This window comes from Camellia sinensis, chromosome 15 (genome assembly GCF_055761805.1).
Source record: "Camellia sinensis isolate YWXY chromosome 15, ASM5576180v1, whole genome shotgun sequence".
Taxonomy (NCBI): Eukaryota; Viridiplantae; Streptophyta; class Magnoliopsida; order Ericales; family Theaceae; genus Camellia; species Camellia sinensis.
This window is the reverse complement of record NC_138975.1, coordinates 120182379-120207493: the sequence shown is the minus strand read 5'-3', so window position 1 is coordinate 120207493 and position 25115 is coordinate 120182379. Positions and strand designations below refer to the sequence as shown.

The window sequence follows — 25115 nt, the reverse complement described above, 5'->3', positions numbered from 1 at the left end:
GAAAAGGCCTTAGTTGGCCCAATGGTTCAAATTTGAATTTGAATAGAGTGGTGATTCATCCCACTAATTTTTGGACCACTAATAGCTCTAATGAGCTTAATAAAAAAAAAAAAACAAACAAACTGAAATAGTTTTGGAAATTGGATCCATATCCATTGTACAATTGACCCGATCCGACCCATTTTGCCAGCTCAACCCACCCACCTAACACATTTCAAATTGATGTTGAGCTGTACTCTTCTATATTTCTTGATCTTATTCTCTCTCTCTCTCTCTCTCTCTCTCTCTCTCCAACGAACAACAATTCATCAAAACTCTCAATTCCAAATTTCCCAATTCAATTTTGACGCAAACCCTAGAAAGAAACAGGTCTCTGTCTCTGTCTCTCACTCTCTCTCTCTCATTCCAAATTTTCTTTTATCCAGTTATTGTTTTGAATGTATTCTGGGTTTTAACTTTCTTGAGTTCTTTTTTCGTTTTTTTGAAAATTGAAATAAATATATTGCTTTTCCACACGGTGGATTGTTTGTATTTCTGTTTTGTTAATATCGTGCTGAAGATTTGGGTTGATAAATCGGTGGACTGGCCTTTTGGGCGATTATTTTTGGTTAGGGTTATGAACTGGATTTAAATTTTGATTTTTTACTCTGCATCATACTTTTGATTGAGCATTTCATGGATAGTTCATGTTTTTTTGGCATTTTTGTTTGTTTTAAAGAGCCCCCAATATTAAAACCCTCAAATAAAGCACCCACCCACATGTAAATCAGAGAAGAGCCTCATATCCAAAGTATAAAAAAGAAAAAGGGTGTATAGAATACGCAACATTATGATTCTAATGTTGTCTGCTTTTTGTTAATCAGGAGAGGGATGATGTGGTCATGGTTGTTGTTCATTACCCTTTTTTCTTCTTTTTTTTGGCACGTACATGCCGGTGGGAAGGGATTCTGGGTGGGGATGTTTGGATTCTAGGAATTAAATTCTAGAGTTAATGGAGTTCATTTCATTTACTAATTTAAGAAGTAAATGTAGGACTGTATGTCTAATTGAAGCAACATTTGCAAGTAATATATTCATGTGTATATAGAGCGGTGGCGGGGGGGCTCCTCAACTGTTGCATTTTTGGGAAGCTTCCTTCAAAACATCCTGTATTTTGGAATCATCTTCTTTTGTTTGAACTCTATTGTAATCTTCCTGTGTTGGGATCATATTGTTTTGAGCTAATCATTTGTGATTGGTTATTATAGAATGTTGTTCATAAAGGGATTTTGCTTACCTTTTATAATTTTTTATGAAATTTTTATGTGTAGATGTCTAGTCAATCCAGCAGTGGTAGTGAAAACTCCTTCGAAATTGAGGAACTATTACAGATTAGGACAAGATGTCAAGAGGTATGAGCCTTGTAGTATTTCCCTTGTGATGATATGTTCTTTTCATTAGAGCATCATATATACAATTTTATAAGAGTTGATATTCCAGGTTTGAATAATACCCCAGGGTTTCTCCACTGTTCATATTATTTTGCAAATTTTCCATATATGAATGGATTATGTTACATATGTAATAATTTGAATAACATAAGAGAAATATGAATGAATTGATTGGTAAAAAAATTTGAACTTACCTATGCATCTTTCCTTCCAATATATCTGTAAGATCAATTTCCACACCTTTGATTTTTGTGATATTTTAAAAAAATATTGGCTTATTTATGTCCGTCTAGTTGCCTATTTTTCAAATAATTTGTGTGGTTATTTGCAACTGTCATACTGATCAAGTCCTCTGTCATTTTTCCAATGTAGCTAAGGAAAGAGAAGGACATGTTGAGAGATTCACAATCTCAAAGTTTCGAACTGATCAGAGTAATTTATTTTCTCTCGATTACTATGCTTCTTTTTTTCAATGAATTTTTCATATTTTGAACCTGATTCATTGTTGTTGCTTTGTTCAATATTTTTGACATGTGGATTTTTTGGACCTCCTCTATAACATAATTGCTAATGGTAGAGAAGTACTATCTAATGATAAATACAGAAAATGCATCCCAACTGACAAATGTAGGTGATAGTGTGAAAAAATGCTAGTTCAAGTCTTTAGTCCATATTATAATTTTTTTATTTTTCTATTTTTTATTTTTTGATAGCTCAGATTTACTGCCGGGTGTGACATAAAACACATAGGTGCCACTCAAATTGCGTGCGATGTTTAAACACAATTTAATGATTGAATTTAAAGGGATGGACATTGCTTCTCTTTGTTCCCCTATAATAATGTCGGGTTAAGTTGGATGTCATTAAGACTTTTAGAGACATATTTTTGTAGTGGGTGGATAAATTAAAATGTCATTATTAGCTAGAAAAAAAACTCCCCAACTTAATAAATACTTTGCACTAAATTTTTATCTTTTCTTGCTCAACTTGCAAGTTGGTTGCCAAAAGAATAGAGGCCAAACCGCTCATAATTTTTCAGCTGAACTATCTATAGACCTTCATGCCATAATTTCCCATGTTTTCTTCTCTGCAGGTGCTGAGAGAAAAATCTCTTCTTGATGCTACTTTCTTAAGCTCTGGATGGCTTATATTTTCATGACCTTAATGGAAAAAAGGGGTGGGAAATGGGAGAAGATGGGGAATAATTGTACTCTTCACATCCAATTGGACTAAATGGGGGGTTGTCTAATTGCCTTTGTGTCATGCTTCCTATCTCATCTTTTGTCTTCTTTGTCTCAAGCCTAGAGACATGTGGAGGGTTGGAACTTGGAAGTAGACAACTAACATAAAGTAGAGTATACAAGTCATAAAATAGTAACTTATGTGCATGTATTTTAATATCCAAGTTTGAGTGTTTCCTACAAATGAATTGCCTACGGCTTTTCAAAGAGCTAGCTGGAGGGGAGTCGGGATTGGCCTTTGTTAAAGAGTTCAATTTTCTTACATAAAGGCAAAGAACAAGGGAAGAATAAAAACAAGGGAACCAGGGGCAGATTCTGTAAGAAGTTTAGGTGACTGTTAATTGTTAATCATGAAAATAGGACTGAAGCAAAACTTTAGGGATACTTTCTGTCAAATGATCTAAATATGGACTTGGTTTGGTGTAGAGATTGGAAGCACATGCGAAGACATTATATAAAGCCCGCGCAGAAGATGAGAAACACATCCAGGAGCTGGAAAGGGAATTGAAGAACTGCTCTCAAGAAATAGGTAATGATTAGGATTCTAATTGTATTGTTGACATCCCTAGTTTCTCTGGTTGTCTATAGAAGAATTGCTATCAAGAAATAGGTAATAACTAGAATTCTAATTGTATTGTTGACATGCGTAGTTGCTCTGGTTGTATATAGAAGCAGCAAATAATTTCACTTTGGATGCATTTTTTTCTTTGTTTTTAATAATTTTTCTAGTATGCCAGTTGTGGGTGCTGATTTCACAGGAGTTAGTGGAAGGAATTTTCTCTTGGTCACCACCACAAACCAGCTTCCAGGAAACTATTTTATGTAGACTGAAGGTTATGAACATCATTTCCAGTGTTAGAAAATTTTGTTTTGGTGGAACTTTTGAAGCTGGGTGCAGCCTCTATCTTCCTAACTTTGGCTTTAATAAAATCTTTACCTTAAAATAAATTAGCCGATTGATGTAGGGGACAAATTTGGGGTTGTTTGGGTGTTGTCAACAATACCTATGAACAGTAATTAAGGGTTGGTTGTATTACTTTAGATGCTAGGGTTGAATGTTTTATGATGGAGGAAACTTGGCTTAATTATAAAGCTCAATAACTTGATGGAATTTGAATAAAGAAAAGAGGAAGAAACCTAGGAATCACTCCTAGAATCCCTTAGGCATCACTTCTTGGGGTAAGGGTTGTGTCACATAAACCCATAAGAGCTTTAGAACTCTAAAAGAATTCTTAAAAAATTTATCTCCTTTGAATTAGAGACATACATCACTTTATATAGACTTTGGAGATTTCATACACCAATTAGGATTAAGATTTCTAAAAAGGAAACTACTAAACTTTTGACATTTTAAACCTATCTAATACCAAATAAGACCCATAAACTTAGTAAGATCAATAACAAGACCCATGTGTCAGCAGTGCCACCTGTTCCAGCAGTTTCTCAAAATTTAAAAAATGCCCTACATTAAAATCATTAAGAACCTATAACAAAACTCAAATAAAACATAAATACTATTAACACAGACTTGAAGCTAAATTATTCTAGATCCCAAGTGGGCCCAACATCATCCCCAACACATGCCAAATCAATGCTTGAGCATTAGAAGCATTTTTGTCATGCTGTTTTGTGAACTTCTGTATCACGGTGTCACTTATTTCCATCATCGATAGTCTAAAGGAACTACAACCTTGGAGTGACTATCTAGGGAAGTTTTCATTTTTTTCCCTTCTAGCTTCTCTCCCCTAAAGTAAGTCATGTTATTTTGTGCTATTGGTTTAAAATTAATTGTGTAGATAATTAGAAAGTATCTTTTTGTTTGTTGTGTCAAATTTTTTGTTTTTTTAATATAAGGAGTCAATATAAGGGTGTACATCCATGCTATACATATTCTAATTATACATGGATTAGCACAAACAATTTACAAATCTGAGGCTCCATAATGAGATTGTTGGTGCCAACTGTCAAGAGTTCAGCCATCTAATGTTGGTTATCATGTAACATTTGGGATTTTCATGTTGTCTACACCAGTGCAGTTAGGTGGTATATATAGTGACACTTGCTTATTGGTGTTAACATTATATCTCATGAACTACTCCAGCTGGCTGGTTGCTGTCCTCTGATCCTGACTTTATGCTCCAAGATTGTTTTATCCAATTATAACATTCCTTACAGATTACCTGCAGGACCAACTAAATGCAAGGAACGATGAGGTATATTGTCTGGGTGAGCATGTACATAGCCTTGAGTTAAAACTCGCAAATATGGAAAGTTTAGAGGAGAAAGTTGGCAGGTTAAGGGAAGAACTGAAGTGGTCCAATTCAGAGCGCTTGATTTTAATGCAGGAATTAGAGAGCAAAGAAGTGGAAATACAGCAATCAGCTGCATGCATCGAGAAATTAGAAGAATCAATTTCACCTGTTTCACTGGAGTACCAATGTGAAATAGAGAGCATGAAGCTTGATTTGGAGCAGAATTGTTTTGAAGCTAAGAAATTCAAGGAAGAAGCTGCTAGAGAAAAATTGAAGATGAATGAGTTGATTCAAGATTTTGAATGTCAGATTCAGGATGCACAGAAGGTTATTGAATGCTTAAATGAGGAAAATAAAGAACTAAGAGAGAAGCTCGAAACATCTGAAAAGAATGCAAGAGTATTTTGTCAAAAGATGGAAGAACAATTTGAAGAATGGCTAGAAAATGATGGACCTCAATTAAATACTCAACCATTATCACATGAACTAGAAAAAGATGTTAGGTATGTCATAACCTCTATTGTTCCCCTTTTCTTATAGTTTAACATACAACCTGATCACATCTTGCAAACTATGTTTTAGATAGTTGTGGGGGGGGGGGGGGGGAGGGGGAAAACTGATATATCTTCCATTTTGCTCTGCATCTTGTTTATGGCACACCTGCAATTTTTTTAAGCTAGCCATTCAATATGTTCTCACTCCCCCATTCTAATTTTTGAGTCATCAGTTATATGTGTGGCAGATACAAAATTTATAAAGCAGAGTGTTTCTTTTATCAGATATTGCTTGGTGTGGGTTGGGGTGGCGTTAATCTTTAGATTCTCTTACTAGGGAGATAAAAAAAAAATTTAAAAAAAAAAGGTGACATGAGCTCTCTTCTGTGGAGCTATTTGATTGGTAGTCCTCTTTGTTGAAGAAAATTGAATTCTCCAGGCATGTTTGTATTCTTTGTAGGTCATTTTTATGTTACACGAGTCATAAGATCCTATAATAAATAAGGAAATGCAATTTGTATGACATGGTTATATTAGAGAAAATTCAAATGAAAACAGAGGAAAATTTGTTGATGGGATGATTTGTGTGGAATCAACAAGTTTAAGTTTTATACTTGACAAAGTCTGCTAAATCAATTTATCTTCTCTTGCATCTACTTTTAAAGCCTTGAAATTCTTTCTCTTGACTAATATTTTTTAGCCTAGCTCACACGAGACATCAAACTCTTCCAGCTAACGAGTCCTAGTCAAATGTTGTGTTTTTGTCATGCTGGTTTTGTTTTGTCTTGTTTCTTTTCTATTCTCTGCCCCCCAACTATCCTAGTCAAATGGCTATATTTACATGTCCACGTTCATGATCTTATTGGTATTAGAGATTCCATCTTTACATCCTTGTTGTATTTGCAGCACTTGTGGTGACATTCTGGGTCCACTACTTTTCAGACTGGCAGTTGATGCAGCTTTCAAGGACAAGATGGATGAAATGTCATGTCAGATCCTCGAATATGAACTTCTTTTGAAACAGCTTAAGGTATGATCAGTTGATATCTGTGGAATCACATTTACATGCAGGAGATCAGTTTCTTTTGTAGCAATCAACTTGGTTTAGTTTTGATTCAACATAACTTCTTATAGCAATTATAAAACTGGTTGCTAGGAAGAACTAAGAGCAGAAAAGTTAAAGGCAAAGGAAGAAGCAGAGGATTTGGCTCAAGAAATGGCAGAACTAAGGTACCAAATCACAGGGTTGCTTGAAGAAGAGCGCAAACGCCGTGCTTGCATTGAACAAATATCTTTACAGAGAATAGCCGAATTGGAGGCTCAGGTATTGACATTTAGATTTGATATTTTTTATGTCTCTCAAAGAAAATTTTACTAAAGGTCCTTAAAACCTTTTTCTTGTCAAGATTCAAAGGGAACAGAGGAAAACTTTCAGTTCTGTCAAGCTTATTCATGAAGCATAGAAATTGGTTGCATCCAAACCATGGGATGGGGGTTCAGCATTTATGAAATGTATTAAGAGGTTTGTTTTCTTCATAATCTTCTTAATCTGCGTGATCTTTTTGCATCTTGGTGTTCCTAAATCCTAACTATCCACTCCTTTTTAGCTCAGTCCTCTGTTGTGGTAATACATTTATGATAATAGGTATCCATAGAGTTAATCTTCTGAACCCGCTTTAAGCCTTAAATTTGTTTTATTTTTTGGTTCTAAATGATTTAAGTGTTGCATGTTCTTCTTATAAGTAAGGAATTTTGGCGAAACTGCTTTGTTATTTTCCTAAAGGATGTGTTTTATAAGGTGGTTTCAGATTCTCATAATGCTTTTGCTGGGGTTAGTGAGATTTTGGATATGGTGTTGGTGGCAAATGAGGGGCAGAATCCATATCTAGAAGTGGGAGTCCAGGTCTTATTTGTAAGTTGGATTTTGAGAAAGCTTACAATTAGCTCTGCGTTGAACCATTTGCATAAGTAGCGAGTTTGGCATCTTATTGCAACGGATTTGGTTTTTGAATGCTTGCATCTCACTTGTCCAGACTGCACATGTGGCCTAGTCCATACATACTTGTTACACTTGTTAGCAAAGGGTTCCACTCTCTCCCTCTCTGGTCTTTCAGCATGACATAAAAACCCCTGCAATCTTCAGAATCTAGTCGGCCATTTCTAGTGGTTTTTTATAAGCGACAGAATGGTGATTGTGGTCAATTTTTCATGGCCTATTAGATTTGCAAAATGGGGCCCAAGAACAAAATGGAGAAGATCTCTCATTAAAATAAAACCATATACTCTTCAGTTTTGTCATATATAATTCATATGCATTTTATTCGACATCAAGTTCGATGTCTAGTCTTTGCAAGCTTAGATTAGCAGTGACAATATAGAAATATATAATCCTTTGTCCAAAGCCTCTACAACAATTGCTCTTGACATATATATCATCAATTGCCACCAGTTGAATTGCAAGTATGCTTGTTTAATTTTTCAAGTTATTATAAAAATGATTCTCTTTGTACCTATTATGTCAGATCCATTTTCAGTATACCTGTCTTAGCCCAATAAACTCTTTTTGATTCAAACTTTGTTACAGGTGCCAACACATATGTACTTCATACTCTTAGAATTCGAGAAGCTGTATCTTTGATTTGGTCATGCTCGAAAATCTGCAGTTCTAAACCCCTGCACTGGCTGCCCACAAAGATTCTGATAAAAACAAGACTGTACAGCTGCACAGAATGCAAAATTCAAGGGTTTTCTTAGGGGTTGCTTTTTAGAGCCCTTAGAAGCCAAAACTTCAAAATTCCGTACAACAGACGTTGCAGAACTCCACAGGATCAAAGATATACAGAACGATGAGGTTGTGACGTACGCGCGAACGATGTGGATGGGTTGTCTAGTGAAGAGTGAATTGTATTTATGCAAAGATATTGTTTTTGTCGTGTGTTATTGGATTGTTTTTAGCAACCATCAGCTTCTTCAAGGATTATGGTTAACAGTTTTTGACACTGTATATTGAATATTCACATAGTAAGAGAGTGGGATGGAATACATAGTGGTTGATGCTGCTGTTTTTGTTTGAAGATGATATATGCAGGTAATTATTCAGTGATCTTGGATAAAATTTTTACAAGTAGAGCAAAGCTGACCTTACCTTAGTTAAATAGTGAGACAAAAGATGATTTATCTTTTGTATGTTTTTGCGATGGAAAATATTATATATAATCGTATTTCTTGTCCCAGTTTCACACTCCAATATACAAGCGAGTGGATCGCATATGCATTTATGAATATGGATCTTATTGCTTTGTGTGTAGGAATAAGAAAATGAGATAAGAAATGGGATTAGATATATTGCTTTTTTGTGATTATAATATTGCATTATAATTTGAGAATATCTAATAATTTTGCAATGTAATCTAACTATTTGTTTCCTTTTAATCCAAGGAGTTTCCTTCATGGCATGGTTTAAATTTACAACGGGAGCAAAATAGAAATAATTTTTTAAACAAAATTAAGCACTTAAAATGAAGTTATTTTGTTTTAAGCCCAAATTTGGGTCATTTAATTACTACAATATAAGATCATGATTGAAGAAGTCAAGACAAAAGAATATTGATCCAACTGTTGTACCTTGGTCAAGTGTGGAAACTATTAAAATTGTTATAAATGCAGCCTAGACTTTGCCACAACTTTGAACTATTGAAATTGGGATAACTTTACACTCAGATCCCTCGAAATGAATATCATTTTATCTTTTTTATTTATAAATTCATATATATTGATCTCTTTAATTATGAAAATCGTACAAATATACTCATTCAAATAATTTTAATCTTTTTATTTATATTTACTTAGTTCACACTGTTTAATTATTATAATGCACTCATCGTCAACATTCAAACGCTATTTTTAACTTGAACCCATTAGCCACCAACACTTGTTACCAGGAGTGGTTCCACCACATGGCCAGGGGTGTCACCCGAACCCCCTAGATGATTTTTTTTTTTAATTTTTTATTATATAAGTATTAGATTTTGAGCCCGGATTCTCGGCCGCCCTTTCCGGCGGCCGTGCCAGCAGCCCCCCAAAACGACGTCGTTTTGGGGGTTATTTTGAATTTTTTTTTTTTTCTTTCTTCTTCCTCGTTGGAAGACCGAACCAGAGGGAGGGGAGGGGAGGGGAGGGAGAGAGGGGGGGAGGGGAGGGGAAGGAGAGAGAGAGGAAGGGAGAAGAAGAGGGAGCACCGGACTGGAGGGGGCCTAAATCACCGGGGGAGGAGGAGGAGGAGGAGGAGGCGGAGGCGGGCCGGACGCGGAGGCGACGGCAGATCGGGCGACGATCGGACGGTTGGCGAGCTCGACGGCGAGCTCGACGACCTGCGACGACGAATCCGGACCCCAAAATCCGGCGAGCTCCCCTCCCCTCCCCTCCGCTCCGGCGAGCTCTCCTTCCCTCCCCTCTGCTCTGCTCTGGTTCTGCGATCTGCGAAAAAAAAAAAAAATGGAAAAACCCCCAAAACGACGTCGTTTGGGGGGGGCTGCTGGGGACTGCCGCCCAAAAGGGCGGCCGAGGATCCAAATTCTTAGATTTTAGGGGAAAAAATCAGCAACTGAACCCACTAAAATACAACTTTGAACCAATAGTTTTCAGTTCCAGAACTTTGAACCCACCAATGAAAAAAGCTTACTTTTGACTTTTGCCTACTTTTTGTTTAAAATATTTTATTTGTAAAGCTATCTCTTTCTTTTGTCTACTTTTTATTTAAAATATTTTATTTGTAAAGTAAATTTGTCTTCAATTTACACTTAATGAAAAATATGTTGGGGATCACACATGAGTTGTCATTCGCACTACAAAGAAAATATCAAGATTCTTAAAGTGTCTAAGCAACGATTGCAAATGATGAGAGATGATGAATGGGAATCCCTATTGAAAGAAGTGTATTTATTTTGCGGCGAACATGATATTCCTACCCCCAACATTGACGATGGATTTGTAGCTTGTAGGAGGTCACGCAGCAAAGCTCCTGAAATCACAAATTTATACCACTATCGTGTTGATATCTTCTACACTGTTATAGCTATGCAACTTCAAGAGCTTAACAACTGGTTTACAGAGGCAAGTATAGAGTTGCTTCTATGTGTGGCATACTTGATCCCCAATAATTCATTTTGTGCTTTTGATAAGCAAAGGTTAATCCATCTTGCTAAATTCTATATTTTTCTATGGTAGATCTCATGACACTTGATAATCAACTTCAGAACTACATTGTTGACATGCGCTCCAGCAATGAATTTTTTGAACTCAAAGGAATTGGTGACCTTACTAGAAAGTTGGTAGAGACAAAGAAAGACATTGTACATCCATTAGTCTATTTGCATGTGAAATTGGCGTTGATTTTATCTGTTGTGATTGCAACAATGGAAAGAGCATTTTCAGCAATGAAATTCATAAAGAATCGATTGCGTAACCAAATGGGAGATCAATGGTTAAATGATTGTTTGGTTACATATATTGAGAAAGATGTATTTGATAGTGTTGATAATGAGCTTATTATGCAATGATTTCAAAATATGAAATCTCGTCATGGTCAATTATAGAAGCTCGTGTATTAGCATGTCTATTTATTTAAAGAATAGTATCAATATATTGAAATATTTTTGTTTATAATTTCAGAATTTAAATTAATTGTTGATTTTTTTTCTCCATAGGTGATATAATGATTAATGTGAATATTCTGTAAGATATATGACATTTAAGTTTTTCATTGACACCACTGACAAAAATTCCTGGAGTCGTCACTGCTTGTCACTCACTATTGCCCTCCACAACCCCGTCGCTAACACCCTTGCCTCCACTCTCCTTACCTCATCCCTCATTGTCTCTCTTCATCGCCCCTACCTCCTCTTCCTTCTTCAAATTTGAAAACTTCCTCCATAGCCTCTGTCATTCTTTTTCTTCTTCTTCTTAAATCTAAAACTCCTTTCCTTTTTCTTCTTGGATCTAAGAGGGTCACAATTAGGGGTCGTCAAATGGCCCGCTAGCAAAAAGCCTAGTATTACCCAACCCATCCCATGGCCTGTCCAAACGCGCTTGACTACCCAGCCCATCCTATCTCATTAAAGATGATTTAGGACTTTGGACAAAGATTCGAAACTGAGCCTGCTTATGAACCCGGCTTGTACAAGCTCGCATGGGTAAATCTAGCCTGACCATCCCATTAACTCGAGTCAAACTATCCTATCAAAAATAATAATAATAATAATAATATCTACAAAAATAACACTGTTAAATTTAATTTTAATCCATTAAAATAAATATTGTTCCATTTATAAAAAATAAAATAAAATAAAAATAAAAAGACAACAATTGAAAACCCAAATTATCCTTGTAAATTATACTTTAAAAAATAATAAAAAGTAGAGAAAATTAGTCTAAGGTCTCTCTCCCATTTTTAGTAACGAAAGAGATTCACAATATTATTTAATGATGTCTAAGGTCCCTCAACCCCCGACATCCATATATCACTAAGAAATTTGATCCCTCAAATCAAACTGCCGCTCTCTCTCTTCCTCTCTCTGCTATTTTCTCTCCGACGAACTCTACCTCCATCGCCGGAGTTCATCGTCGTCATCGTCTTCTCCAACTCTCTCTCCTCCATCAAACAAAGCTCAAAGCATCCCAGAGAAGGAAGAGCAATGAAGAAAAAGCTGGTCTCCAGTGGCGCCGCCATTAGTCTCTGAATTTCTTTACCGAATTGAAGCGATTCAACTCTGATTTCTTCAGTTTTCTCTCCGTAACTTGGGGATCTAATTTCAGTACCAGAACTTTTCATGGAAATTCGCCGGAGATCGACGAGGATCTTCATAGCTATCACTATCAAAGCTGATGATGGAAGTGATCTTTACAGCAGTGGTTATGTTGATCCATCAAAGAAGTGGATATCTAGCAAAACTGTTGTGATCGTTCTGTTAATATGTGGTCTTCTCACAACTCTGGCATTTACTGCTTCTATTAGAGTGTGTCTTGTGAGTGTTGGCTGATAATATAGTTTGTATAATCTAATCTAGGAACGTGGAATACACAGATTGTATCTTGACATCATTGATTGAGCCACTTTTGGGACAAACATGATCTTAGTTTACTAAATCACTATAAATCTGTAATTTATTACAGGGTGCATTCACAAGGCTTCATTATTATTCAGAAGCAAAAGAGAAGCAATAATTATAAACAAACCAGAAAATTTAGAAAAGATGAAGAATGGAATTAGAAGAGAAGAGAGAACTATAATTTTCTCTGGTTTGATCAATTTTCTTTGGCATGTTTAATTTTCTCTGTGATGTTCATTTTTCTCTAGATTTCTCTAGAAGAGAAGAGAGAATTGCAATTTTCTCTGATTTGATCAATTTTCTCTGGATAAGTCAAAAAATAATTTTCTCTGTGATGTTTAATTTTCTCTGTGATGTTTAATTTTCTCTGGATTTTTCTGGTTTAGAACTTCTTTAGAAGAGAAGAGAGAACTGTAATTTTCTCTGGTTTGATCAATTTTCTCTAGTTGAGTCAAAACACAATTTTCTCTGTCTTGAATAATTTTCTCTATGATGTTAGAATCCTGTGACAAAAAGGAGACAAAAGAGAAATTTTCAAATGCATTTTGTTGAGTGATGGAAGTTAGAATTTTCTTATTGAAGTAGGATCAATATTAGTTGTGAGTCATTTTTAAAAGATTGTGAATTAGATTGTCATAATGTTGGTATTTACCTCCACAATGGTATTAGTTTTTGAGTTGTAGGTTGCAAAAATTTGAACTCAAAGATATTTCAATTTTCTCTGGTTTGAAACCACCACTCAGACCATCGCTACATTCATCAAAGGCAGTGTGGTAGAGATATCATACATAGATGAATTGTGGGAAAAAAGTAAGCTTGAAGAGATTTGTAAACTAGTGAAAATAGTGAAGAGATCTGAATAATAATGAAGCCTTGGGAATTTTCTCTGGAGAGTGGGAAGTCCAGAGAAATTTGAAGAGAATTTCTCTGGAGAATGGGAAATCCAGAGAAAGTCCAGAGAAATTTGGAAAGAATTTCTCTGGAGAGTTGGAAGTCCATAGAGAGAATTTCTCTAGATGAGATGATCTTAAAATAGTAGTAAAAACTATTACTGGTGAATAGTGTGTGGTAGTAATATATTTAAGGCATCAGAATTAAATGTCCCTTAATAGAGTTCAATGCAAAGAACAGGTTTCTAACTAACCCAAGGCTTTTCCATATCTAATCTTTTTACATATACATTTGTCTTTTATATGTGGTTGATTATCATTAGTAGCTACCTCTGTCATACTGTGATGAGCCATTCAATTCTAAACTTACATGTTAAGCTTGGCAAGTGCAAAAGCAGGTTTTAGTTTTTCAAAATTTATCAACATATTGCTTATTGACAATAAAATGGGCAAGGAAAATCCAAAGAAAGTCCAGAGAAATTTGGAAAGAATTTCTCACAAATTTCTCTGGAGAACTCTCAAGAGAAATTTGGAAAGAATTTCTCTGGGAAGTTTAGAGAATTTCTTTGGATTGAAATTTCTTTGGATCAATGTGTGAGGGACCTTGGATATTATGAAAATATTAGATATCCTTTATACTATAAAATTTTAATACCAAGGACCTTAAACAAAAAATTCCTAAAAAGTAATTAAAAAAATAAAAAATAAAAACACAAAACACAATTTGTTAAAATTGAATTTGACAATAACCTGTGATATCTTCCCAACTCTCAACTTTTTACATATAATATTGTCATAATTTGCTAATTTAGTGAATTTATACTTCAATTTGATTGTTTTAATAATATTAATTAATTTGATCACATAAATTATTTAAAAAGAAAAAATAAATGTCCAGAACTTAATAATATAAGTCTAATAAAAAATATATAACCTAGTTTAGTTTGATTTTGGCCTGTAAGATTTGGACTTACGGGTGAGACGTGGTTTTAATTTTTTCAAATAAGCTCGGCCTGTACTAGTCTATTGACTAGTCAAAACTCAAAAAAATTCATTAATATATGGGACATGAATTCAATAAGAACCTTGCTTCAGACCCCCAGTGGGGGTCCGACCCCCAGTGACGTGGCAGCATGCCTTTCGCTGAAAACAAAAGAAAAAAAAAAAAAAAAACAACTTTTTTTTTTGGCCAATCCCGGCTCGACACGCACGACTCCTAGCACCCCACTGGGGGTCGGAAGCTTTATTCATTCAATAATTACAAGTCAAGTAAGCCTGACCTGTTAGTCACAATTGTAGGGGCTTTGGTAGTAGCCGGTGGTAACTGCTAGGGTTTTGCAATGATAGAGGGTAATAGTTGGAAAGTGAGGTTGGGAGGAAATATATCTACGTTTTGTCCTTAATAGTAATTTGTTTGAAGGACACAATCATAATTAAAATAAATTGAAAATTTGTATGAATTAAGAAGAATTGTGGTGCGAAAATAGAAACTCTCCTATTAATTAAAAGAGTTTTTGATTACTAAACTTCTCAATTCATACAATTTTTTTGTTTAGATATCAACTACCAAACAAAAAATCATGGTTCTTATGTCAATTCCCAAAATAAATCTAATTCAGTTGATATCGAAACAATCACATTTATTTATTCTATAGTTGGTAAGTAAATAATTAGTTTTTATTCAATAATTGATATACAATTGAATAAAATAATGAGAATTGAGAAGAAAAAAAAAGTAATTGCAAATAGTAGCTTTCTTTTAAAAAAATCTAACTGAGAATAGAATTACATGTACTCGTAAAAATTTATTTTATTTTTTTGTTTTGGAATTGTTAGAATCATTTTTACTTGCCTATTTGTCAACTTTTAATTATTCTAATATTCCATCTCATCCAATCCAATACAAGCCTTAACTAATTCCACTAATGTATAAAGAAAAATTGTTCAATAAGTAAATTGAACTCTTCACTTTGTCAAAACCCTCTAGATGGTTGTTGAAAGTACTAAAATATTATTTACAAAATAAAAAATAATTTTTTTTTTGTGACGTTAGGAATCTAATTATTATCATTACATTTTTTTTTGAATAAATTATATATATTTTTAATTTTTATAATTTGATCAAATTTCACTTTTTATTATTTTGAATTGAACAGTTTAATCCTTACATTTAAGTTTAATTTTAATTAAGTTCTTTCATTCTGATTGAAGGCTAAAATCAATAATTTTGTAATATCTGTCAATTTCATAAGGGGTACATATAAAACAAATAATCAAAAATTTAGACGGAATAATCAAATTAAAATTGAATTTAAATTGTAGAAACTAAATGATTCAAATTGAAACAATCTTTTGACAATTAGATTAAAAGCCAATTCATTGGCTTTTTGATTTTTTTTCGTCACATCGCCTTTCAACTTTTTTACATGTTTTTTTTTAAAAAAATTAAAAATTAACTTTTAATTTACTTTCAAAAATAAAAATGCTAGAGATCTCAAAAGTTCTATCAAAATTTTTACCAAATGTGTTGCATGGGTGTGAAACCCACATGGGACCCACATGATGTGGATCTTACACCTATGTGAGACCTTTAATAAAAATTTTAGTAGAATTTTCGAAATCTCTAACATTATTTTTTCAAAATAGGCAAATAAAAACCAAAAATTTAATGAAATTATAAAAATTAAAAATATAATTTATTCTTATGTTTTTTTTCCCTAGAAAAAATCAAACTTTCTTTCCGATGCACGATCCATAATGCTCTCGCTCTCTCCGTATATATAGAGCCGGATCCAAGATCGAGATTTTGGAGAACTAATCTATAGTTCAAAAAATTAAGGAGTTATTTTATATAATTTTAAAATTATTTAAAAAAAAATTGAAGATACGAATTCATATAATTTTAAATTATTTTAAAATTTTTAATATAATATATGATATTTTTAAAATTTTTAAGAGTGCGGCACCCACGTCTTCCCTAGATCCATCATTATATATATATATATATTTTTCCACTCTCTCCTCTTATTTGTTTGTGATTGGGTAATTGATCCAAAACCATCCATACAAGCAATCATCATCACAAATGAATGCAACGACAAGGACAATTACTCATAAATCAATTACAAAAATTAACAATTTGACAGTACAATTAAATTAAATAGTAAAGACTTCAACATAGTCGGCTAACCTACACAACTTGTTAAATGTTTAGAGATATTTATTAACAAAATCTAAAATAATTATATATTTTTTTGAATAAATTACACTAATTTTTCCTGAGTTTGAGAAAAATATAGTAAACTCTACAAATTTGACATTATTACTTTCAACCATGCTGGGACCCCAGCACCCACAACTCCACGTGGACTGTGCTTGCAAGACTGCAAAATATATATATATATATTTGACCAATCAGATCCCACTGAGGGTTCTGGGGGTCATCCCCAGTGGGGGTCTGATGCATTTCTCTATTACTTTGGACTCTTTAAATATTATAATTCACATAACACTTAATCCATTTTCATAAATAAGTGGTTAGTCAAAAGAATGAAAATTGATATTTTAATCTCTTTTATACTGAAGTGTATATGCATTCACATAATTTCTGTTAGTTCTAATTCTTTTAGCATTAATAAAAAATATTAATATAATTATATCAAAATTATGAGATTACTTGTATTTTTGAAAATCTCAGAAGAGGTCCCCATATTTTTTTATGACATTTAATTTTATAATTATTGTGCAATCATTTAAATTTAAAACTTTCTAAAAGTAACAATCGTTAACAATTTTTTTATCCCAAGGGTTCATTTCATCCTTAAAATGCATTGGGTATCATTTTCAATTTTCGTTATTAAAAAAAAAAAAACAGAAAACATAAACTAAGAAAATTTATGGACAAAAATTATTTTCTGAAAAAAAAAATTCTCTGAAAAGTCCATTTTCTTAGAAAATAATGAAGTTGTTTTCTAAATTTTCGTTTCATTTTGCGTAATTAAAAACATTCTCGTTTTTATTTTGGTGCGATAATAGTTTATAAAATTTTCAAAAATATTTTTTTAATATTTCTCAAAAAGTGAATTGTTTAAAAAAAATGGAAAACATTTACATAAATAATTTGTTTTTTATATTTTTTTGCTAAAAAATAAACAAAATAAAACATCACCAAAATCGACCAAATTAACTAACCCATTGTTAGGTTCTATTTGGAAAATAAATTTTTAATGACTTTTTTATTAAAATATAAAGTAAAAAAATTAGAAAAAATAACACTGCAGTGAGAATTAGAAAAATTAATTATTAAATAATGATGAACATTATAAATGTTAATAATTAAAATTATAAATTTTTTCATTGATGTGTAATTATTTTTTTCTGACACTCTTGCATTGTAATTGCCCCAAAAAAATAAAATATTTAGAAGAAATTTTTTATTTTTTTCAAAAAATAAAAATAAAAAATAGAATGAATAGAAAGAAAATTTTAAAGTTTTTGTATGAATTAAATTTTTTTTGACGTTATTACTTTTTTAAAAAAATAACTACTTGCCAAACAAATCCTTGATCAATTCAATTCCATCCTGTTTGGCAGAGAGGAAACGGTCTGATTTTGTCTATAGTCTCTCAAAGTCGGGCGTTGGGTTTAGAAAGTTCAAAGTCCACCCCTTCACGCGCTTCTCTTTCTTTCAATTTCTTTCATCTCTCAATGTGTGTGTTCGCTCAAGCATAGAGAAAATCGATTAATATATATAGATATAGATATAGATATAGATATAGAAAAGAACAAGAAAATAGACAAAACCCGTCTCATTTTCAGTTTAGAAATATCTCACCAGTTTCGATCTTCTCAATCTCGACTAGTTTTTGTACTCCTTCCTCCATTTGGAACTTGGAAAATCCCCCTTACTTTCTCTCTATATTTTCTCTCTCTAGACTGCCTATCTGGGTCGGCGTTACCTACCCCCAAGATTGTTGCGGAGTCTCAGGTACTTCTTTATCTTCTATTTTGAGATTTTCTGATTCATCTTTTGATTCTGTTTCTGGGTTTTGAATTTTAACTCGATTCCTCTTTTCTTTTGCATCTGGGTCATTTCAAATTTGCGGTTTTTTTAAGTCTTCTTGTAAACATCGTTCGGTCAATGTTGTCTTCAATTTATTTGCTCTTGTATTTTCACTTCATCAGATTGAATTTAGATAAGTTTTGGTTGCTGAATTTGATCTTTTTTGTGTACTTGTCTTCTAACTTCAAGTTTGAATTTCAATTTTCTCTTTTCTATATGGGTTTGTGATTATATGTTTCATGTTCTTTTTTAGATGGGTATGTTTGGTTGCTGAGAAAATACAGGATAAGTAAATTAAACAGAATTATAAAATCGTCATGTTTGCAACATGTTTGATTTGAATACATATCAATTAAGCCAAATAGTTGTGTTTGTTGTATTTGAAAATTTTAAGGTTTCATCTTCTTTTTCCGATTGTATTTTATTTTCTCTGGAATCAAACAGATACAGGCATCTAAATTTCATATGGTTTTATTATTTTAGTTGGATATGATCCATGGAATGACATTATGATTATTTTTGGCCTTTTGATTTCCTTTAATTGCTTTTTGTTAAAATTGTCCCCAAAAGCACAAAAGCATAGGAGCTGTTGTTCATTAACTTTAAATCACTATCTAGGTAATTATATAGCCCTTTATCAGGGAATTTGGATACCCTGATGAAATTACATCATCTTTCCTGTTTGTACTTTTTGTGTTTAGGGCTTTGTTTTGAACCATTTTGTCGGATCCCCATCATGTTTTTTCTTCTTTGTTTTTGAACTTTTCGGTTTTGATGTTTAAGTGCAGTAATTATGCGATCATCTATAACTTCAACCTGTCTTTTAGGCTATTTTGGATGACAGGAATCAATGAGTAGGAATAGGAATTCTATTACCAAGAATCACATTACTAGTGATGATATTCTTGTGTCAATGTAATTCAAGCGGTTGGTTTGGTTAGAAATCTAAGAAGCACGGACACTTTTAAGAAGGTAACTTATCCGCATCGGACACCGACACTCTCTAGACACCCCCGACACGTGTTTGACACTCTTCAAAATGTGTTTTTAATTTTTTTTAAAGATCCAGACAATCCTTGGACATTTGAAGGACACACGTATCTATTGCTTAAATACACATTAGACATGAGTGAAACTAATTATAAATTTGAACAAAACCACTCAAGGTACAATAATAAAACAAAAATAATATAAATTTATAGGAATTAGTGTCATATTGTATTTTTATTATCTTTGAATGATATATTCATATATATAACATATAATAAATATATTAAATTATATATTTCATGTGTGTCCCCCACGTGTCGTATCCTGCATTTTTTAAAATTGGCGTGTCGGCGTGTCCGTGTCGTGTCGTGTGTTCGTGTCCGTGTCCATGCTTCTTAGTTAGAAATCCTCTACTCGAATATGTTATAATTTTAAATTGTGTAGATCCATCTATTTGTTTCATTTTTAAATGAGTCACATTCCTCCAGACAGGTGAGATTCCCAGGGGGGGAATGTTTGTATAGTATTCCCACTAATGTGGTAATCTCATTCTGCCTTGGGAACCAAACTAGGAATTACGTTTCCATTCTTGAACACACCCAAACTACAAAATGAAAGAGACTTGTAATGAGATTTCCGTTCCACCTCTCTATTCATGCCATCCAAACATGGTTCCCTTTAAATGAAAGAAATTCTTATTTTAAACCTTTTTGCATTTGATTATTGTTACCTTTGGTTACTATCACTGCATAACAGTTTTATCTTCTTTTGTTTTCTCAGGCACATATTGGAACCTCTGTATAAATTTCATTTTACCTTTGCCTAACTTTAGTTCTGATTCTTCAACACAACAACTGATTTATTGAGTCCTGCATTTTTACCCATTGAAAAATGTTTGGCCTGAAGAAATCTCCCTTGAACAAGAATGCTAAACAAAATTCAGTTGGCCCTGGGTTCCCCGGCCATTCTACTCCCAATCCTTTTGATTCTGATGATGCGTTGGGCGGCAAGAAAACCCTAAATCCCTCACGGAGAACTTCTTCTGAACCTACACTAGTTACCCCTAATCTTAGTACCAACCCATTTGATGATGATGAGGGAAAACGAAACTCTTCATCATCGTACTCTCTTGGTTTGACATCAAGAAACAGGTACAAGAATGATTTCCGTGACTCTGGAGGATTAGAGAACCAGAATGTGCAAGAGTTAGAGAATTATGCCGTGTACAAGGCTGAAGAGACTACAAAGACTGTCAATAGCTGCTTGAAGATAGCAGAGGATATGAGAGAGGATGCTACCAAGACTTTGGTTGCTTTGCATCAGCAGGGTGAGCAAATTACCAGGACCCACATGGTTGCTGCAGACATTGAGATTGATCTTAGTAGGGTATGGCATGTTTGCCTCTTCATCAGTATATTATTGGCTATAATTTCTGAAGTATACAGGTTTATCTAGAAGCCAAACAAGTATGGAAGTCATCATATATATTGGATGGGTTTCAAAATATAAACAACTTGTTTCATTATATTGCTTTCCATTTCTATCAAAAATCTATCTGACATTATGTGATGTGCCAGTGCTTTCATTGCTTTGGACCTCAGCAAGTTTTGAAATGGCATATCAAGTTTGTATTTTAATATCTGTCTTCGGATCATCACATTGTTTCTGATTCTAAAAGTTCTTTTAATTAGTTATTTATAACTTACAAGGCATGCTTATTGAATTTTAGTTTGAAATGCATATGCATTCTGGAGTTGGATCTTTCCCTTTTGGTCCTGTTTGAGAGAGAGAGAGAGATGATGTGGTGCTGATTACAAATTTATTTAACCTCTCTAGCTTATCAACTATGTACTTCCAAACAAAAATGTGCACATGCAAATCAACCACACCATCCTAATATTTCCATTTTCTCATTTATATCATTGGTGTTGTCCACAGAACTGTAAAAATCATAAATTAAGGAAAGGGCCGTTGTTAACGAGGAGAAAATGTCAAAATTGTTATAATCCCAATACATTTTTCACATATTCTCAAACTTTTTTACATGTTTCTAAACACTTTTCACATGTTCTCAAACTTGTCAGTATTATGCTTGTTTCTTGATCTGAAGATATATTCTCTTTCCATATTTTGATTATTTTTTAAAAATTCATGTTATTCTTTCTTCTTATCTGTTCTGAATTACCTCCCATGGACTATATCATTTATTGTACAACTTACATTGTTCAGTGTCTCATTTCAGGGTGAGAAACTTTTGGGAAATCTTGGGGGCATCTTCTCCAAGACTTGGAAGCCAAAGAAGACTCGTCAAATAAAAGGGCCCGTTATGACAAGAGGTTATATTCGTCATATCATATGCTCATCTGATTTTGTTCATTTATGCTCAAAAAATTTAATTACATACGTTGTTTCAAAGACCGGGAAAAGGATGGACTGCTTTTTCCTTTTCTTGGTTTCGGGTGGGGTGCAAGATAGAGGTGGTTGACCATGTGATGCAGTATGCAGTAGGAGAGGAGAGAGAGAAAGTGAAGGTGAGAAGAGAAGAGGGCCACAGCTTAAGACATGGTCACAACCTTAAAACACTCAATAATATTTCCAAGCTATAATAATACAATGCAAACCCTAGTGTTTAATATCCTAATTAACTAAAAATAAAAATGAAAATATATAAATAAAATATTAAAGACACAAATAAAATTATAAAGTTACCATGAGTATCCCATGAACGTACGTCATCACCATGCCTACCAATTCTTTGTTCAAGCTTGATATAGTTGTCAATTTTTGCAGATGATCCAACTCAAAGAAAGGGCAACCACTTGGAACAGCGTGAGAAATTGGGATTGACTCCTGCACCGAAAGGACGGTCAAGCACACGAACACCACCTCCTGAACCCACCAATGCATTGCAGAAAGTTGAGGTCTGTATCTATAATATTGATTCAATTAAAAGTTGGGATGTTTTTAGTTTAAGCACAGCAGGAAGTGAAAATTTTCAGCATGTTCTGGTTGGCATATAGAACTAAATTAGTTGTTATATATACAATATTGAACTCAATTTAGTTTGCGATATGTATATGCCGATTGGGTGTCTAATTCCTATTGGTAATCGCAAATCTGTCTTGTCATCAATAAAAACATACAAATCATAGTAGGATTTCAATGAATGATCTCAGTTTCCTTGTGAGATCGTGATTGCATCTCAACTGACAAGCTCCTGATACCTTGTCGGGTGGGGAAAAAAATTAAAAATACATTTTTAATTTATTGTGTTGGCAACTTGCAATCATTACAGGTAGAGAAGACGAAGCAAGATGATGGACTTTCGGATTTGAGTAATCTGTTGGATGAGTTGAAGTATATGGCCGTTGACATGGGATCTGAAATTGATAGGTTAGTTGTTTTGATTTAATCACATAATTTCTAAACTTTCATTCTGTTTCATATTTCACTCTCGCTCTCTCTCTCAATCTTCGCGTTCAAATTGTGATTTTGCAGGCAAAACAAAGCTTTGGATCCTCTGAATAATGACGTGGAGGAACTGAATTACCGGGTGAAAGGTGCCAATCAGCGTGGACGGCGCTTACTTGGGAAGTAGAAAGAGTGCAGGGCTGTTAGACCTCCTTACCTCCCTTCTCTCCTTTTTCTTCTTCTTTGGTTATTGTACCTGACTTTGTAGACATTCAAAAATATGAGATTGATTTCATATTATGAATTTACCAACAATTGCTTCTTTCTCATCATTTGAATATAGTACATGATTGTTGGCTGTTTCTCTCTCATTATTCTTCATCTTCTTCTTGTCATCATACCTAATTAGCCGCCATGGTTGCATATGCGATGCATTTGGGATTATTTTCCTACTTGAAAATGAGAGGGAAATGAAAATGAAAGAGAAATCCATTTTCTATCATATTTAAAACTAAATTAAATTTAAAAATATTAAGAAGGAAAAGTGATATTTGAAAGTAAAAGCTCCCTCTCCATTTTTCCACAATGACCAAATAAGGGAAAGGGTTTCCTTCGAATTTTCTTTTTTCTTTTTCTTGGCATGGCAAAAAGCCAATAGCCAAACAGACTTAAAGGATTAGATAAGGAAAAATCAGGTCGCTAGAGAGGAAAATTAATTTGGATGGAACTGAATCTTGATACCAGTGGTACTATTCCAAAGTCATAATCATAAGACAATGTGTGGGTAATTAATTTTATTTGTACGACAAATTGATTGATACAAATATGCATCGCAATTTGAATTTAATCAAGCTTAAAAGAAAATTACAAGAATAGAAGGTGTTTTACTACATAAAAGTATATATATTTTTATTTTTAAACCCCTTCTTTTCAACCCTCAATTAACATGAGGGTAGGGCACTTGTTAAGGTGAAGTTGATACATGTAATTCTTGAACATAACTTCCGTTATACTTATAGATTTTCAAAAGAAACAAGAAGAATAATATATTATCATTTGCCTTTTTTCAAAGACAAAATTTGTGTCATGTTTTCTTATCGCCTTTTAACTCTGCCGGGGTTGTTAACAACTCCGTTGGTCCCAAGTCCGGGTTAAGGAGGGGGGTTGTGTATTAGGAAGCCGACAGCCAACATGTAAAAAAGCCGCTCGGATTTCTTATGACAATGAATCCTTGGTTTGGTTATTTTCTTATCGCCTTTTTTATGCAGTGGGAAGAGCGTTGAGGATAAAAAGACAGGAAAAAAAAAATGAAAACAAATAATTTTATGCCACTTTTATATATTTATTTGTTTTAGTTTTTGTTTTTATTCTTAAATGAGGAACATACCTAACCCACCTCACTAAATGCACCAAATGTACACCACACCAACCATACTCAATACCATCAAAAAGAATTAAAATAAAATAAAAATCTTTACCCTTCTTTCTCTCTTGGTAAAAATATATCAACCAAAAACTGTTGCTACATCTATACAACAATTATGGCTATAGGTACAACAATTTCTTTATTTGTAATTGTTTTTATCTTTTATTTTTATTTTTTTCGAAGATTAGTCTCACTTCTTGTGGAATAATTGTCAGTACGTAGAATGCCAACTCACCACAAAGGGTTTGCAAATTCACCTGACAGCAAAAACACCCTTTTATCCACTTTTGAAAACAGATCAAAAAGCTTCACTGAGAAACAGAGCATTTAATAACTACTTAGAAAACCGATCACACAACTGAACACAAAATTTTCAATTTTATGATCGGTTTCTGTGTTTGGAGACTTTGGCCAAGTTTGAGAACTTGTAAAAAAGTCAAAAAGTCAAAAAATTATTCAAAAAATTAAAAAGTTAACACTATTCACCAAAAGTCAACAATTACGGTTGCACAACTCCCAATTCGAATTTTTCCCTACAAATCAATTTTTACAATTTTTTATTACACATTTTTTCATAAAAAGTCAAAAAATTGACCCAAACATCTATATTTTCAACCTCAATTTTTTAGTCTAAAAAGACAAAAAGTACACTTATTTAGGACACCCCAAGCAACCCCTTTATCTATATAACTGGCTATGCATTTAGTTCTCTACCACCATCATTCTCTCTTAAGTTGAAGTTTTTGAATTCCAGACAATATGAACACTTCACTTCCTCCAATGACAGTCTCCGGGAGTAGTTGGATTTTGGCA

At 33.4% G+C, this 25115-nt stretch overlaps 3 protein-coding genes across 7 annotated transcripts; all 3 read left to right on the top strand.

Annotated features, from left to right (window-relative positions):
• The first annotated feature begins 207 nt into the window (after positions 1–207).
• LOC114310472 (uncharacterized) lies at positions 208–8491 on the top strand. 5 transcript variants are annotated; one of them, XM_082909202.1, is made up of 11 exons: positions 208–369; positions 1311–1391; positions 1803–1862; positions 3098–3200; positions 4847–4884; positions 5017–5426; positions 6324–6447; positions 6574–6741; positions 6824–6939; positions 7226–7329; positions 8002–8491. In XM_082909202.1, exons 1-9 carry the CDS (start codon positions 223–225, stop codon positions 6878–6880), a joined length of 1188 nt encoding a protein of 395 aa, XP_082765328.1. In that variant the 5' UTR covers positions 208–222; the 3' UTR covers positions 6881–6939; positions 7226–7329; positions 8002–8491. The 5 variants fall into 5 exon arrangements, with proteins under 5 accessions (XP_082765328.1, XP_028112254.2, XP_028112252.2 ...); XM_028256453.2 differs by lacking the exon at positions 7226–7329; XM_028256451.2 differs by having other exon boundaries at positions 4847–5426.
• Positions 8492–10244: 1753 nt separating this feature from the next.
• Positions 10245–10975, top strand: LOC145813248 (uncharacterized). The gene is made up of 2 exons (XM_082908530.1): positions 10245–10533; positions 10644–10975. The coding sequence occupies exons 1-2, from the start codon at positions 10245–10247 to the stop codon at positions 10973–10975; spliced, it is 621 nt and encodes a 206-aa protein (XP_082764656.1).
• Positions 10976–17975: 7000 nt separating this feature from the next.
• Positions 17976–23240, top strand: SNAP33 (soluble N-ethylmaleimide-sensitive factor adaptor protein 33). The gene is made up of 6 exons (XM_028256448.2): positions 17976–18400; positions 20246–20851; positions 21708–21801; positions 22256–22386; positions 22761–22858; positions 22964–23240. The coding sequence occupies exons 2-6, from the start codon at positions 20357–20359 to the stop codon at positions 23061–23063; spliced, it is 918 nt and encodes a 305-aa protein (XP_028112249.2). The 5' UTR covers positions 17976–18400; positions 20246–20356; the 3' UTR covers positions 23064–23240.
• The last annotated feature ends 1875 nt before the right edge of the window (positions 23241–25115 follow it).